Source organism: Diabrotica undecimpunctata, chromosome 9 (assembly GCF_040954645.1).
Source record: "Diabrotica undecimpunctata isolate CICGRU chromosome 9, icDiaUnde3, whole genome shotgun sequence".
NCBI classification, from domain to species: domain Eukaryota; kingdom Metazoa; phylum Arthropoda; class Insecta; order Coleoptera; family Chrysomelidae; genus Diabrotica; species Diabrotica undecimpunctata.
This window is the reverse complement of record NC_092811.1, coordinates 109,162,908-109,182,223: the sequence shown is the minus strand read 5'-3', so window position 1 is coordinate 109,182,223 and position 19,316 is coordinate 109,162,908. Positions and strand designations below refer to the sequence as shown.

The window sequence follows — 19,316 nt, the reverse complement described above, 5'->3', positions numbered from 1 at the left end:
GATTGGGTAGGGGTTTGAAGGTTTCTTGAGGGTCAGAGAGATACCGTTTTTACGACGCGTGACCTTTTTGCTCTCTGATTTATTTTAGTGTGTGTTATTTGCTAAATGTGATAAAAAAATGTCCTGATGGATCCCTGAGCGAGAAGTGTATCAACTTTTTTTTTCCTTTTTTTTGTTGTTGTTCGTCTATTAATTTCATTTTTTTTTTTGTGGTTCAGAACAACCTTCAGGTGCCCTTTCCGATGCGAACGTTGGCTATTAACATGGTAATTCTGATCTGGCTTACCGCACTAATAAATAGTTCGTTCGATGATGATGTGAGTCCGAACCATTACCGCAAGTTTTGGAGCGTGAGTCTCCTGTCTCCTATCTGACCCTCGCATGCTGTCTATTTTTTCTTGGATAATTAATTAAACTAGACAATACTCATTGTGTCTCAATATGTAAGCTAGATATTCAAGATTTCTTTGTTTAGTTGTGCTCACGATTGTTCTGTCCAGGATATAAGAAGAATGCGTCGCTATAGTCACATTTCGAATGCTTCTAGTTTTTTTATTCCATCGGAAAAACGTAACATTACCCTAGTCATAGTTTTAGAGGAAAATAAAAGCATGCAATATATAAGTTTTTAAATGAAAGATATACATTCAGTATCTCCTTACTAAAGTCTACAAAAACAGTTTAAAATACATCTTGATACATATTTTTGTTGAATCTTCAGAGTCACCACTCCATCTAATAAGGTAACAACTTCTACTCTCATCCTTTGTAAGAATATCAGCAATCCCATGTAACCCAGTATAAAATCTAACCATACCATAGAGCCTTTTCTAGCATCCAATCACACGCTCACGTTATCACAAATATTATCTCTTTGATTGGATTCTATCAACTTTTCAAATACTACCGCTATTTATACCCCCGTAAGTCAGCTCCATAGATGCGCAATCTTTCAATATTTAATACTGATTTATACAGATTCAATAAAACAGAAAACACAAACTCAACCCTCATAAAATCCTTTCAAAACGTCCTTAACTCAACACAATTTGATGAAATTTTATACACCGATGCGTCCAAGAATGAAGACTGTTGTGAACAACTGTGCTGTGTACACAATAACGAGGACAATAAGCTTTGTGCGACTATTGTACCTAGAAGCTGTAGTATTTACACCGCAGAATTTTGTGGAATACTTTAGGCATTAAAGACTTGGCTCCATTATAGTTGAAATGAAAGCGAAACAATCGCCATATGTACTGATTCTCTTTCCTCGATTCATTCCATAAGATGCATCTTCTCAAAAATTAACTGGTCCAAGAAATACACAGCATCTGTAATCAAATATATTCTACTAACATAACAGTTCCAATAATCTGGACGTAGCATGTTCTTCTGCCTTCAAAGATGTCCAAACTCGTACGGATCTTAAGATAATGTTTAAATAAAAAATCCTCAGTTTATGGACAGACCTATGGAATAAAATAAAAACTAAGCTACCGATATTCAACCCAACTTATCTCTCCTCAATATTCAAGACATTCTTAGTGTTCCACACCATTTTGACAGTGTTCAATTGCATAGTGTTAAGTGTTATTGTTCAGCATCACCACTAATAATTGTTCATACCAAATGCTTGTATGTATAATATGTATACTGTTGTAAAATGTACCCGTGTCAATGACCACAAGCTGTTGCGACTTGTTAATTACAAATAAAATAAAACTGAAAGACAGTTACAAGCACAACTTAGTGACATATTCATGAATATAGAGAGAATTATAATATCTATGAATTTACAAGATTTTTAGTATTTGCAAACGATTTTTATTATTTGTGTTAAAATTTTTGTAGGTAACAGATATAACTCTTTTCCCGTTTCTCCTATTCTTTTTTTTTTTTTCTTTCTACCAGGTATCTGATACGGTATAAAACATTATTTCTAATTTTTTTAGAATAATAAAACTTGAGACGAGACATAAAAATGCGTCAAAAAAATCCATAATTTATAATTTTTTTCTCTAGTAAATTGAAATTCTAGTACTAGAAATAGGATTTCGTAAGTAAAAAAAGTATTAATCAAAACGTCCTCGTCCAAGGCATACAGAACGAAGTGTTTATCCGGGACAAATATGGCTAGGAGCGTCGGTGAGTTATTTATATCGAGGCGTAAGTATTCGGTGGGGAACGAACTTACTCTCCTGGCTATTATCTAATCTTTAATTTTTTCGTAATGCTCTAGTGCGATTGAAGTTTGCCAATTGCAAACTACATTGTAATTTACGCGTATGGCTGCACTTTCCCCATTTGAAAAATTACTATATGGTTGAAAAGTTGATATTAATTATATGTCGTTATTTGTGACAACTACACTGTTAGAAAAATTACATCTTTATCTCCATATTCTTCATGTTCTTCATTGGTTTTATTTTCTTTCTATCACTAGTCGGTCTTTGGCTTTTCTCCTTCCATACATGACATTTTCGTTGCTTTTAATCTTCTTCTTTTTCTTCAACCCATGTTCGTGCACTGCTGGACATACGGCTCTTCCATTTTTTTTACTACTCCATTTGACTTCTCTTAGAATTATTATCCATCATAGGCAAGCTAAGATATGTCTCATATAATCTGTCTACCTCTTCTGCGACCTCTTTTACTACTCCATTTGACTTCTCTTAGAATTATTATCCATCATAGGCAAGCTAAGATATGTCTCATATAATCTGTCTACCTCTTCTGCGGTCTGCCCACTCCTCTCCTGTTTTCTCTCGGTCTCTTATTTTAAGGGTTATCAGACTTTTTTATCGTTTTTTCAAGTTGCGGGTTTAAGTCAGATTCTTGAAGTCCTTAAGGAGAATACTCGCCAGGAATGCGAGAACCTTTCGCCCGAAGTTCTGGCAAGCGTGATGTAAAATGCTATAAAACGGGTTCGTATCGTCATGAACTCTAGCGGTGACCACTTGACCGATATCATTTTTCCAAGTTGATGGAATAAATTCCAATGAATTAAATAAACAAATTTCACCAGCAAAACCAAAGGTTTTCATTAAAAAATTACAGCAAGAGCACATTGGATTATTAATTTCGCCCCACCTTCTATATCCAAGCTATATAGGTAGTGATCTATATTTTCAAGACTGAAGTGATCAATAATGCGATTAGTTTGTAGATTGCTCATTATTCTGTTTTTTGAAGGTTTATTTTGAGACCTATTTTATTTGACTGCTCATTTGATCCAATTCCTTGACATGTGTACTAAATAATACGATCTATTTCGCAAACCTCAAATGTCTTAGATGTACACCATCAATCTTTATACATTTTTTCTTCCAATATAGGTGTTTGAATACATTTTCCAATGTTAAGGTGAACAACTTTGGTGAAATAGTATTATCTTGTCTAGTATTTTACCAAGACGCATTTTTTTAGTTTTGGAACCAAGAACCACGAAAGCCTTATGGAAATTAATAAATGTCATAAGCATAAGTAAATTATATTGGTTAGCGGTTGATATAAATCAAGTTTTTGTGTAGTGCGGTTGATTATCATTCTTGCTAACAATTTGTATAAGTGTGATCTTTTTCTTTTTCTTCTTTTAGTGCCAACTCTACCAATGAAGGTTGGTTATACCCATTGCAAATTTATCTCTATCTTCGGCTGTACTTAAAAGCGTTTGTGTGTTTCAAACGGTTTTCAGTGAGGATATTGGTCGTCCACCAGAACCCCTTTTTCCTTCGAATTTGCCCTTCATAATCAGCTGTAACAACTCGTACTTCTAATTTCTAAGTATGTGCCCCAAATATGCTCCCTTTCGTCCTTTAATTGTGATCAAAAGTTCCCTGTCTCTTCTCATTCCGAGCAACACCATCTCGTTCGTAATATGAGCGGTCCATGGTAATTTTAAAATTGTTTTAAAAAGCCACATCTCAAAAGCTTCTAGCTTTCTCATTAAGTCAACATTAACAATCCAAGCTTTGTCACGATAAAGAAGAATAGAGCGGATATTACATTTTACCATCCGATATAGGATTTGCAGATTGAGTCTTTGCCTACTCAGAACTGTCTTCATCTTCAAATAGGCTGCTCTTGATTGCTCTATTCCTGATCGAATTTCTGATTTAGGATTTAGATCTTCAGTAATCCAGACTCATAAGTAACTCCAGACTTATAGGGCTATAGTTTTTTACCTATTTTTTTACCTGCAGTTTACCAAAGTTACCGTTTTTTGTGTAAGACAGAGTATTATTTCGGCGTTTTATCATAGGTCTAGTATTCGGTTTTCTGTTCGACACTTTTCAGCGAAGATTTCCAGCGGGTCTACAACAATGTTGTTCCTTGTTTTTAACATTTTTGTAATTATACGATTCGTCAGGATCCTATAACGTCCTGTAAAACGTTGTCCTTAATAGGTACTATTTTTTTATCATTCTATAGTGGAATGTAGAGGAACAGGAATGTTGACAAAGCATGCACCAGTAAGCGAATTCCAGAACAAAATAGGCATTTACAATGAAGACCCTAAAAGCAGACACTATGATAAGGAACTAGAAACTGTAACACATGTATTATGCGACTGCAAGGCAGCAACCAAGAGGAGACCCTGGTATTTTTATGACATACCAAGCAAAAGACCTGTACAAACTTCTGCAGGGTACTGCAGGGTAACCTGAAGAAATGGGGATACCAGGAGGACGATACCTGCGACTGTGGCAGTTCGAAATAGTCACCATCTACTATCATGCACAGAGATGAGAGAGACCTGTACAGAAGAAGACCTATTTTTAGCAAATGACAGGGCCATCTATGTGGCCAACCATTGGAAATGGTTTTCCAGCTTTCCAGAAAATTTAAAGCTGTTGGTGTTCAGGACACGGAAAGTAAGTAAGAAAGTAAGTGATAACGAAGATCTTTTTGACCAGGTGGGCCTAGGGAGAAAAAATAAGTTCATTCCCGTCTGAGCTCTGATATTGCGAAGCCATGACATGGCTCTTCTGCCTACTCTTCTTCAGTCCTCTATCTACCCTTCAATTATTATTCGTATCGGGTTATATTTGTCATTTCTCATTATGGGACCTAGATACAAGATTTTAATCGTTGTTATAACTTCTAATTCTGCGGTAAAGGCACATTTTGAAGGCTTCTAGCCGTTTTATGGTATTTAATTTTCCAGGCTTCAACTCCTTATAGAAGGGCTGTCCAAACGCAGTATTTTATAACTCTAATTCGGGTATCTAGCTTAGTTTTCAGTTATAGATAATTTGCTTTGCATATTTCTAGCCTCTTCTATTCGTGTTTTTATTTCTATATCTAGATCCCACTTATCATTTAGTACTACTAAGTCTATGAGATAGTAAGGACTTAAGACACATAATGAGAATAGAAATATTCACGAATTGAATTCCAATTCCAATGAATAAATTAAATAAGTATATTTTTTGTTGGAATCGCTTTAGGATTCCAGGCGCAAACATTATGCTTACTTTTTTATTTGACAAAATCTGAAAAAATCTAAAATTTTTGGTTTTTGTGATCATATTTTCGCCTATAATTGGAGAGATATTGCTCCTATAACAAAAAATATAAAATGCAAAATTTCGGTTTTCAACTGACTAACTAAAAATTGAAAATTTAATGTTTATTGTGTAAAAAATAACAATAATTGGAAAAAAAGTACAAAAAAATAGTTTTTCTTTTAAAAATTTTCGACCCCTGAATCATAACTTAGACCCTTTATATTCCAGCTAGAAAAACTTTGAAATACGATTAAAACAAGTGCTTAAGTTTATTGGGATCGGTTTGACAGTTTTTGCATAATAATTTTGCAATCCAGGATCCGCAAAAAATTGTAAATTTGCAAAGTTTTGCTGAGCCCAAATCAACAAATTTTTTGCATATAAAGAAAGGCTCAAGCTTTCAAATTCACGGGAATTTTTTAAAATTATATAGAGTTTTTTCGTTATTAAAATCGTTATTAAAACATATTAGTTGCAAATGTAAAACAGATTGCACGAAAATCTGCAGTTGCAAATGTTCTGATTATTGTCTGCGTTGCAACGGTCAGATATGTAAAAAGATTCAGCTAAATAAACAAATAGAAGAGGTTGAACAAGATAATAAATCTTTGTAATCTCCAAAAATTTTAGATGAAGATTCAGATGAAGAAAGGGAAAGAGAAGAAGAAATCATAAATATCCAAATCGACGATGAAGACATTTTTCTTGTTCTTCTTCTTCTTCTTTTTATATAGACATGACTCTGTCTGTTTTTCAATGTACCTGTAGTAAGTTGCCGTCTTGCCGTCTTTACTACTCTATTTGTTGTCATTCGGCTTATATGAGCGTTCCATTCTACTCTTCTATTTCTTATCCAGTTCTTATATCTGTACTTCTAGCTCTGTCCCGTAGTGTCTTACCATCAATTTTTCTAAGTGTTTTTATCTCTGCTGTTTCTAACATCATTTTTGTCCTCTCTGTATCAGGTCTTGTTTGCCGCGTATGTAATTATTGGTCTGGTGACTGTTTTTTAAACTCTGCCTTTCGTTTGTTTCCCGATATTTTTATTTCTACATATTGTTTCATTTAGGCATCTGTTTGCTCTATTCACTTGATCTTCCACTTCGGTTTCGAGCTTTCCGTAGCTAGATAATGTGATGTCATTTTGTCTTTTTTGGGGAAATTAACATGCTAAATTTTCTGGCCGTTATATTAAATTGGTAGATCAAGTAGATCAAGTCAGAGGAGAGATTATAATATTGGGGGATTTTAACGCTCGAATAGGCAATCAAGTAATACCCGGCATTAAATAAAAACATAACGATGAAGACATTGAGATATAAAATGAAGATTTTGAGGAATAAATAACTCTAAGATATATAAGATACTTTAGAAACTACCATGTTTACTAAAAGTAAAAATTCACTTCATTATGTAAGTTTCAAGTTCAGAAACAAAAACTGCAAGAAAGAACATGCTATTATTGAATGGCATAATATTTTTAATTGAAAATTTCCTGTTTTGCAATTAAAATAGTTGTTTGCAAATATTATATTTGAAATCATTGTCGTCCGAAATCAAAATCGGATGACAGAATGCCGAGAAAATGAAATTTGGAGCGCATTGTGATTTTGAACTCGCCGATTCATTTTTTGCTGGACGCGCCGAAAGGCTGCCACCATGAACTTCGAGCTACTTTTTACACGGAAACGATTTTCTTGTCATTTTTATGCATGATCTCACCAGGCGTTTCACGAAAAAAATTTTGTATAAAAAGTTCTTAAAGTTATTTAAAAACGAACGCTCTAACACTTATTATTAGGCGGCAAATGTATGTTAACTTTAAGCTTCGATATCTCAGCAAACAATAAACCAAACGCATTGTTTTTTTTAAGACGCATCTGTCAAAGTTTTATAAGTTTACAAATTTTGAAATTGATATATGTAAAACTCGCGAAGGTATTTTATATCGTGAGTTCAAAGTGCAAAAAGCCCTTTTTATATATATAAAAAATTTCGATTATTTGTGCTTATTTTCGGTGCAGCATAATTTTCCAAATTTGCAAATTTTTTTGGGGATCATTTACAAAAATATTATTTTTTGCAGAAAACTACAATCTTACCTTGATTTAGCTTTAGCTAAGGAGTCAATCTGTTCTTGGAAGTCGACAACGATTTCTTGATGTTTCTTCTTGAGGATGGCTGCAGTTTCTTCTGACTCTATGTGTACATCTTCTAATAGTTTGCGAATCTTTAACAATTCTGTGTCACGTTTTTTGTTGATTTCAAACTAAAATAAAAGTTTGATGGTTTAGAAAAACCTGTATTACTGTGTTGCTAGACTATATTAGAGTCACATTTCAACAAATATTTTATTTAGTCAATAATAAATACCAATAATATCAAAGATTCAAAAGAAACAAATAAACTAGAGTATTATAAAAGGTAAATTATGAAGAACTATACTCCTACCTCATATGGAGGCCGCTATGGAGAATAAAAAATGATCATTAAATAGTGTCTGCCCCCATTGTTTAATATTATACAGAGTGAGTTGTGAATTTTGACTGAAATTTCTATTATCATAACTTTTGAATGGTAAGTTCGATCTGTCTCATATTTTGGTCAAACTAGAAAAAAAATCAGGTCCGGTTTTAAAAAATTAGTTCGTTTCGTCCATAGAAAAAATTTCACCCTGTATACGGTTTTTGAAAACTCTAATTTGTATTTTATAAATTAGATAAATAAGCAATTAAAATTCTATATTTATTTATCACAGCTCGTGCTATACATTTTAAATAATACAACATTTTTGCAGATTTCCAGAATTTCAGAAGATACAAGTTGTTTTGAATAATACTAAAACATCGTCCAATATTTGTTTAGTAATTTATGTTTAGTGTCGTTTTATTAAAATCTCAGAATTTTATTTTACCCCTTTTTAAAAAAAGGCACAATAAGAATAAATTTTTTGAAGTTATACTTCTATACGCGCGCTCCACGTTGGAAATTTGTACGAGAGTGAATAGGTGAAATCATTACATATGTAAGATAATGAGTAAGAGAGAGACAGACGATATATTTTCTCTCTCTTCCTCTCTCGAGAATAAAAATGTTCCTTTTGTATATATATTTAATATTATATATATATATATATATATATATATATATATATATATATATATATATATATATATATATATATATATTTATATATATATATATATATATATATATATATATATATTCTATATATAATATTATATATATATAATATAATATTTATTAATATTATTATTTATGTGATATATTTTGTATTATTTATTAAATGTTCATAATTATTTTAGTCTTTTGTATTTCAAAATAATAATCTCAATAAATCACTGTATGACCTAGAACTGTCAATTTTGAAATACGTTTGTGTTATGTCTAATTGGCAAATATTTTACGTGTTTGGTTCATACGCTGGTGGATGTGAGTTCGAATCCCAATATGAATTTCCTTTTTTATTTTTGAAATATTTAAAAACCCCACGTTAATTTTATTAAATGTATGTAATATAAGCAAAAATGCTAAATTTTAAAATAAAACGAAAATTTACAACATAATCCGAGTTGTTGGTTTTTGAAGTTATACTTCTATACGCGCGTTTGACTTTGGAAATTTGCACGGGAGTGAATCGGAAATTTGCACGGGAGTAACAAGCTTCGTTAGGCATGTTAAATTATAAATTAAAACTTGTAAATATATCAAGAAAGTTCAAATGTGTACTTATATACACAACAAACAACAATTAAATATTGTATTTGTCAATGTCAGATAAATTGACAGTTGTATCACCAAACAATATTTTTTTATTGATATTTTTATCATGGCAAATTAAACATATGCGTAAGTAAGTTACGTATATTGTCATTTTTAAATACTTATGAATATTGCATTTTAATTTGTATTGTATTATTATATTGAATTACGTTGCAGTGTATTGTATTGTATTTTTATATTAATAACAAAATTAACAATGAATTTTACTGCAGAATATGTGTAAAAAAATTTTTTTGCATTCAAGTCCCTTTATACATATATGAAAATAAAAATATATATTTTTATTAAAATATTGATTCAATCCTTCATTTACTTACTCTACTCCTATTACAGGTCAAATGTTTATATACAGCAAACGATGCACCATATACCTGTATACCTAATTCTTTTTCGCTTTCTGCTCTCTCTTACCTCTAGCATTACATATGTAATGATTGTGCAGATTGACTCTCATATAAATTTATTACGACGAACGCGTGTATAGAAGTATAACTTCTACCGGCAGTCCCACTGGACTGCCACACCCGTTTTTTTTTTGATTTATTGAAAAATAAAATAAACATTTATCATAACCCTGCATTCAATATGCACTTTGCTAAACTTTTAATTCATGTAAAATTTGATTTTTTTTAATTAAGTAATCGTGTGGGTACAAAAATAATATGACATTTTAATTGCCCATTTGTATAATTTATAAAAATGTTTTTCGAGTTTTAAAAAACCTTATATACAGAGTGAAATTTTTTCTAGAAACACAACAAACTAATTTTCTAAAATTAGACCTGATTTTTTAGTTCGATAAATCAGTTGATTAGGTGGTGACAGTGTAACGTTCAATTAAAATATGAGGCATATGGAACTTACCGTTTAAAAGTTATGGCGAATAGAAATTTTAGTCAAAATTCACAACTCACCCTGTATTCTATTAAACAATGAGAGCTGACTCTTTTGATTGGTTATTTGTTATTCTTCATAGGGCCTTCATACTCCGCCTCTGACAAGTGATGGGCGGATTGAGTAGCTCAATAATTACCAGTGTCAGTGCCAAGCTCGAGGGTTGGGGAGAAGAGGCTAGTAACCTATCCTTGGAAAAAACACTATTACCATGAAACCCGAAAGCAAGCCTCAGAATGGACGGATATTAAGGCAACGATATTGACAACGAAATATGGATTTCTTTTTTGGCACTTGAAACATTAGAACATTGAATAGAGCCGGAGTGTTAAGCGCCCTGCTCAATGAATTGAAAAGATACAAGATTAGTGTGGCAGAAATTTAGGAAACACGGTGACTTGAAAAGAGTATCCGGGATACAAAAACACACACTATCGTGTCAAGTGGTTTAGATACAGAAAATAAGGAATTTGGAGTGGCATTTATATTCGATAATAAACTGAAACACTTTATAATAGATTTTCAAACAGATCACTTCTTTTATCTATAATAAACATTCACTGCCCAACGAATGAAAAAAATGAGGACACCAAAGTAGCTTTTTACCAATTACTAGAACAAATATATAACCTAACATCAAAAGATGACATCAAAATAGTCATAGGTAACACAAACACAAAGTTAGGAATTGAAAAATATTACATCGGAATAATTAGGAGACATATATTTTATTTAGATACACGAATGAACCGACCAATATCTCAATGACTTTGTGGCTGGTAAAAACATGGTCATCAGATCCATCCTATTTCCTCACAAAGCATGTACAAAGGTGCCTAGATATCCCCTGGAGGAGATATTATGAACCAAATATACACGTCTTTATAGAAAAGCAATCGCCAACAAGAATTTTGGACGTAAAAAGTAGGGAAGGTGCATTCTGCGGCTTAGACCACCTCTATCAAGGAGAATCAACTAAGAAAAGAAATTTTAGATATGAGAAAACTAAAAAGACCCGAAGTTTAAAACAATTAAAGAAGAAATAAAGAGGAAGCTGTCTGAATATAAAGGAAATGAATAGAGAACACTGGAAGACCAGTGAAACCTAATAAGTAGAACCACATTAACTGCAGAAAAATCAATACTAGGAACTAAAGAAGGGAAAGATGACTAATATTTTGATGATGAATTAAGGCAGCAATTGAAGAACAAAATAAAGCACATAGAATATATTTGAAAACAAAATACGAATAGCTGATAAACTGTATAAACAAAAAAAAAGAGGAAACACATAGAAAACAATTAATGGATATGAAAATAAACTTTAGAGAAGACAAAACATGAAGTGAATATAAATTTATCAAGCGAATGAAACATGGATATAAACCAAAAACTAATCTGTGTATGCAGAAAAATAACAAGGCCACTGAATATGATGGAATACCTGCAGAATTATTCAAATCGAGAGGAAAAGAAATACCGAAAAGGATATCAGGGAAAGGAATAAAGGATATCAGGATAACAAAAAGAATCATACACAAAATATAAAGACAAAAGAAAATGCCAATAGAGTGAAATAAGAGTATCATCTGCCCAATCCATACCAAGGGCCAAACTCCCTTGTTATATCAAAACTATAGAGAAATCTCCTTGCTGTGTTGTGGATATAAAATATTTATCAATATACTTAATCATAGTCTACAATCCATCGCAAAGAAGATCATCGGAGAATACCAGACAGGATTTAGACAAGGAAGATCAAGTACAAATTAAAAGGCAATGTACAAATTAGAAATACAGACGGAACTCATAGAAGCTACAAAAGCTCTGTATAAAGAAAATAAAGTGTCCATTAAAATGGGAACAAGAATCATAGAAGACTTCACCACAACAAAAAGGCTCCTGCAGGGTTGTTCCACATCTCCAACCCTATTCAAAATATACTTAGAGAAAGCCTTGACTACATGGAAAAGAAAATGCGAAGGCATGGGAGTACCGGTACGGAACCAATACCTATATAAGTTAGGCTTTGCAGACTATCAAGTAGTGATTGCCCAAGACCAAGACGACCTCAGCTACATGATGAAGAACCTACAAGAATAATATACCAAGGCTGGTCTAGATATTAACCTCGCTAAAACAGAGTACCTATCTACAAGTGAAGAAGACATAGAAGATCTACAGATTGATGACAACGTAACAATTAAAGGAAAGGATAAATTCAAATACTTGGGGTTTATAATCACGAAAAAGGCAACAATAGAGGAAGAAGTCACACAAAGATTAGGACAAACAAGAACAGCAATCCGACAACTTAACTCAATATGGATAGACACCTAAATATGAAGACAAAAACACAGATTTATAAAACATTAGTGCGAAATATTATGACATATGGGACTGAAAATTGGATCATATTCAAGAAAAACAGCAGTAAGATAGTAGCAACAGAGATGGAATGTCTGCAAAGATGCTTCAAAGTAACAAGAATGGATAAGAGAAGTTATGACGAAATAAAGCAAAGAACATCAATAGAAACAGACATACTAACATATATAGAACAAAAAAGACTAAAGTGGTATGGATATGTAAGAAGAACTAGCGAAAGCAGATGGATAAAGAAAATAACCGAATGGAGCCTCATAGGAAGGAGGGAAAGAGGACGACCCCAAAAATCCTGGAGGAACGAAGTAGACGACGCCATGAGTAAGAGAGGCCTAAACGATGGAGAATGGGACAACAGAGAGAGATGAAAACGGTTGAGCGAGGGAAGGCAGTGAATACTGTAGAATCCCTAAATATACATAGATCAACTATCGACTAACTACTCAGGTTTAAGCAGGTTTTAAGTAAACCCTGGGAACATGACATAGATATCTATATTATCGTCGATTATAAACAAGCATATGACATAATGAACAGGACAATTTTATACAAAATATTAAAAAAATTTAAAACACCGTCCAATATAGACTTTTCTGAATAACGATGACGGACACAGTGGTTTAGGTACAGTTACAATATGAGATGACAGATCCATTTCAAATAAGGAATAAAACAGGATGATGGCTGGCTCCAACACTGTTTAATTTAGCACTGAAATACGTAGTTAGAAAAACGTCAGAACTAAGAAATAACATACTTATCAATAAATCAGTCCAACTGGCAGCATATGCAGATGACATAAATATTATGAGCAGAACTTAAGCAACAGGTGAGACGGAACTTAAATCACATGCTCAATCAATATGTCTGTCAGTAAAATAGTTAAGTAAATAAAATATTTATTAAATAAGAAAACTTACCTGACTTTCAGCACCACCCTCAGCTTCTTCTAGACGTTCTGATAGTTGGATTACTTGTACACTAAGGTCAGCTTTTTCTCTTTCGATCTAAAACAAAGATAACCAATATAATTTATTTCTTTATTTTAGACACCAAAGCGCATAATATAAATTTTATTGATTTAAAAAGTGGTATGATTTTTATCCTAGATAAAATTTATTTGATTCACTTTTACTTTTACTGCAGATTTAGTTCGCCCAAAAAAGAATTACTTAATTAAAGTTTTATGGTTTAAAAACGAAGAGATTTTAGGCACACACTTTATATGCAGTTGCAAGTATGTATATGTTATTTGAATATACTATACACAATATAATCTTTGTTATATATATATATATATATATATATATATATATATATATATATATATATATATATATATATATAATATCAGATCAGATCACTACCAAAGGACAATTGGTGAAAGAATAGTGTCAAAGAAATCAGAGGCCCGCAACAACAAAAACAAAATCAACATAGTAAACTGTCTGTGTTAAAACCTAAATGACCTGACGACACCCCTGTCATCTTTTGCACGACGCAAGCATGGCTTGGCGACAACTTGTCGCGAAGGTAAGAGAAGAAGTCAAGTTACGTCTTAACGAAAAGATCTGGGGCTAAAACCAACCCTCCTCCGGCAAAGACATTATATTTTAAGATTTCGCACTAACAACATGTATTAATTATATATTTGTAATATTTTTTATTTCATTATTACAAACAATTAAGTTTCTTTATATTTTTTTACGTTTACATAGAAGTATCAAACAGTTTCATTTACGGTCTTGAGTTCTGTACTAAAACCACGGGAAGTCCTAATAATATTAAGCAACAAGTAACTGGAAGAATTCGAGATTCCGTTTTCCATTAAACAGTTACCACAACAGTCTGATAAAACTAAAATAATGTTAAAACAAAGAAGGGAAATGAAAGTAAGCAGCAACATACAGAGAATACAATACACAGAACTTTGTAAGACAATAAAAAAAGTATTAAGGAAGACATAAGAAAATACAATGAAAGACTGGTAGAAAATGCAATCGAAAACAGGAAAAACTATAAGAAAACAAGAAAAGCATTAATCATTGGGAAGAAGAAAATCGTTGCTGTAACAAACGAAAACACCAGAATTACAAAGAGAAATGAAATAATACAATTCGTAACTAAATTCTACAGTGAACTATACAAAGCCCCTAACACACTTGAAAAAGTAGTCAATAACCAAGAAGATGTACCAGAAGTCCTTCCGAAAAAAGTAGAATCGATGATATAACAGTACAATTGCTTAAATACATTGGTAATAAAACCTGAAAAATCTTAAGCAGGCATATTTAACAAACTGCCTACGATCGAGATGCTTATCAGACCACTGGAATACTGCAAACATAATTCTCATTCATAAGAAAGGTAGCAAAGAGGATATCAACATCTACAGATCTATAAGTCTACTACCAATCGTATACAAGATATTCACAAAGATCATCAACAACAGATTAACAAACGCATTAGACGCTGCACAGCCGAGAGAACAAGCTGGCTTCAGAAGTGGATTCAGTACCATAGATCCTATTCATACATTTCGAGAACTAATGAGTAGAGCTAAAGAATATGAAATACCGCTAGCAATAAACTTCATAGATTTCGAGAAGGCTTTCGATTCTATATATCCCAAGGCAGTAATAGAAGCTTTGACCAACCAAGGTATTGACAAACCAGACATAGAAACTTTAACAAATATATACAGACAAGCAAAAGCTAAGGTGAAAATTTATGAAAACACTCCAGATTTTTCCACTACCAGAGGCGTCCGACAAGGAGACGCAATATTACCAAAGCTCTTCACTACAACTCTAGAAAATATATTCATCAAAATGAACTGGCAGAACAAAGGAATATCCATTGATGGAGAATACCTCAGCCATCTAAGATTTTCAGACGACATCATTCTGATTGCTAATAATCTTGCAAAACTACAAGAACTTATAAGCAACCTTAATGCAGCTAGCATTGAAGTTGGCCTAAAAATGAACTTAACAAAAACAAAAACCATGTACAACGTGCTAGTGGATGTCCAAGATGTAATAATAAACAACACTGCACTTGAGACAGTGGACGAGTATGTATACCTTGGACAATTAATACATAAATATGGTTCCTTACTTCCAGAAATCAATAGAATAATGAAACTAGCTTGGATATCTTTTGGTAGAAATGCAGTTATATTCAAATCGAAGATGCTAATCCACCTGAAGAAAAAAGCACTCGATCAGTATATACTACCAATCATGATATACGACTGCGAAACTTGGACACTAAAGAAAGAGATATATCAAAACTCAAAGTCACTCAAAGGTCAATGGCTAAAAAGCGAATTTTAGACAATCGTGGGCAGATATGAAGAATGAATATGTAAGTGAGGCTACACCATAATCGGTAGAATATGCTGAGAATGACGATGTTATCTTATCTTTTATGTTTATAGTATCAGCAAATCAGTCAGTAGAAAATAAAACTTTATTTGATTTAGGTCTCAACATTTCGTCACGATTTTTTGACTTCTTCAGGAGAAAACCGCAAATTTATTAGAATTATTAGATGTTAACAAAGTTAATTTCATTACTTACAACTAATGTGTGTGTGTGTGTGTGTGTGTGTGTGTGTGTGTGTGTGTGTGTGTGTGTGTGTGTGTGAAAGAGAGAGAGAGGGAGAGAAAGAGGGAATATGGCTTGGAAGCAGGTCCGTTAGCCACCAATTTTTATTTATTATTATTTAACAATGTTAGGTTTTTTTATATCTATCACTGTTTCATTTGAATGGCAATATTTATTTCTTTCAAATAGTCAATCAGTAATTTAATTATTCTCATATCACGGAAACTTACTATCACAGTAAATACTCTATAGTAATTGGAAAACGTACTTGTTCTTGTTGTAGTCTATAATTTAATTTGGTTTATATATCACTTTTATAACTAAAAGAGTAGAAATTTAAATTTCGACAACATACTAAATGACATATTTTGATTTTGACATATTTATTAGTTATGGTAACTGCAATACATTCTATTTTTATAAAGTGTTAGTGTTTGCTTTTTATAGGTTAGAATTCATCATGTCATATGTTGCTTAGAATATTGCAGTAGATATTACTCAAATGGTTGGTGTCAGTCTTATAATGGATAGATTGTGGAGTTTTGTTAATGTGTACCATTTTTAGGAAAAGCCAGTTTTTATAATTATCAACTTGTTCCAAAATTTTTACATTAATAATGTCATATTTATGTCCTGTCTTTAAATGGGGGTCTACTAAGGCACAGTTTTTCCTTATATTGCAGTCAATTTTGTATTGAGTGGCACGTTGCTTAAGCCACCGTTGACTTTGACCAATGTAACAACTTTGAAATTCACTGCAATTTGTTATGTGAATTATGTTACTCATTTGAGAATTTGGAGTTTTAGCTTTAATTTTTGAGAATAATCTTTAATTTAGAAGTGGATTGTACTAAATTAATTTGATAATCGGAAATTATTTGAAAAGTGGGAAAATTTGATCTTTTAAATTTTGTATGTAAGGTATATTTTTGTATGTAACTGGTTTTGGATTACTTATTCAAACTTTATTATAGAAGTTAGTGTTATAAATGAGTTTTTACATTATGTTTTCTGGGTAGCCATTGTTTAAAAACACTTCAAAAAGTTTCTTAAAATTGACATCTAGGAAACGATAACTTTACTCGATTTTTCATAGATAATTTTGTAATAAATTTTTTATTTCTATGATAATTAGAATAATATTTTATGAATCTGCCGGATGCAGTATCTGTTTGATACCAATATAATATGATTCTGTTGACATTTGTTCTTATGACTTTGGTATCTAAAGAAGGTATACTGTTTTTATATAAAACCCAAATCCTCATAAATCTAAAAATAGCCAATTTTTGACTTATGAGGTTTTACTGAGGTTTTTAACTGTCGATATGATTTTACCATATTTGTGATAAAATCATCTTTTGTAGATAGTGTGGTTTTTCATATTGATTAAATCCAGCCAAACGATAAAGATTTTAAAGTCTTGTTTCTTTTGAAATAGTAGTAACAAATCAATTTTTGTACTATTTACCAATTTTTTGACATTATCCTCTAATAAAGATGTTGTAATCCTTTTTATATAATATCTATCTATTTTCCGGTAAGTAATTCATAACTTATCGGAAAGTTTTTGCAGAACATCTCATCTCAAAATATGAATTGGTGATAACATTGTCGATATTTCATCACAATGCAAAATGTGTATTATTTAATGTTATCAACGTTCTTAAGAAATGCGTTTAATAGGGAGCATTAAACATTAAATGGTGGAGAAAAGCCTGAACAAACAAATTGAAATAATTCTTATTTGTATTTTTTATTTTTTTGCTCTAACCTACGTTAAAATCGTTTTGTGCATGAGCTTATTCACAGCCAATTTTACTCAGGAGCTGCTTTTAGAAATGTGATTCAATTGGGTTACTGTAAGCTATTTTAAAATTAGCAAGGTGAATTTCAGATTTAGTGCGGGGAGTTCATCTCGAAGTTGTATCGCCTCATTGTTCCAAAATTAACTGACGAATGTTGTATCTCATTGCTTATGATATCCGACATACCGTACACATTTTTTTTGTATCAGGCTTTTCCTGTTCGAAATAAGATTTGAATTTATTTATGTTGTACTATCTTTACAGTTTCTAATGAATGGATTATTAACATTGAAACGTAAAATATATACAGGGTGGCGCACCGAAAACGAAACAGATGCATTTACTGGCAGATGATTCCTTTTTAAAAAAAAACGCTTGGACCCGTCGATTTTGTTATCGAGGGGGAAACAAAATTGGCATAAAATCACATTAACATTTGCAGCCCCCTAAGCGGGGGTGGCACCATCCCTAAAATCTTAAATGGAAAGGGGGGTCGAATGATCCATCATTTAAAAGGTCTTTCAACTCCCTTTACAATGATGTAAAATTCATGTACTTCAATTCAGTAGTTTTGGAGATTTATTGATTTAAAGTTTAAATACATCATCGTAAGAGGAGATCAATACATAGCAGCAAAGTTGTTAAAAAATAAAGAATGAACTGACCTGTCAGCCGAGTAAATGTTGAAAATAACCACCATTACTTTCCATGCAATAATAAAGATTTTGCTGAAAACGTTGCCGGACATTTTGCAATATTTGAGGAGTAATTTGATGGCACTCATTTACAATTCTTTGTCGTAAATCTTCTAAGGATGTTGGCTGAGTAGCATAGATTTTGCTTTTTAAGTAACCCCACAAAAAGAAATCCAAAGGTGATAAATCTGGCGATCTTGGGGGCCATTCAACGACACCTCTTCTACCAATCCATTCACCTGGAAAGGTCTGATCTAAATAATGCCGAACTCTTAATGCGTAATGTGGTGGGGCACCATCCTGTTGGAACATCAACATATTCTCAACGTATCGACCATCATTCTGATTTTCAATTATATCTGTTAGGGCAGGATCTATGGCATTTTGCAGTAATTCCAAATACATTTCACCAGTCAAATTTCCAGGTAAGAAAAAAGGACCAACCAAATGATCGCCAAAAATGCCAGCCCAAACATTTAATTTTTGTGGCTGCTGTGTGTGTACCTCATGGTAAATTCTGGGATTAGAGTCCGACCAATATCGACAATTATGACGATTTACTTCGCCATTTAAAAAAAAGGAACATTCGTCGGAAAAGCAAATGTT

The 19,316-nt window shown here is 32.2% G+C and overlaps 1 protein-coding gene across 1 annotated transcript in view; it reads right to left on the bottom strand.

The window, feature by feature from the left end:
• The window catches only part of LOC140450388 (paramyosin, long form-like), a 94,911-nt gene that overhangs the window by 44,818 nt on the left and 30,777 nt on the right, over positions 1–19,316 (bottom strand). The window contains exons 3-4 of the mRNA XM_072543986.1: positions 13,517–13,603; positions 7,616–7,782 (exon numbers count right to left, since the gene is read on the bottom strand). Coding sequence (XP_072400087.1) covers positions 7,616–7,782; positions 13,517–13,603 — 254 coding nt within the window. The remainder of the gene's footprint in view (positions 1–7,615; positions 7,783–13,516; positions 13,604–19,316) is intronic.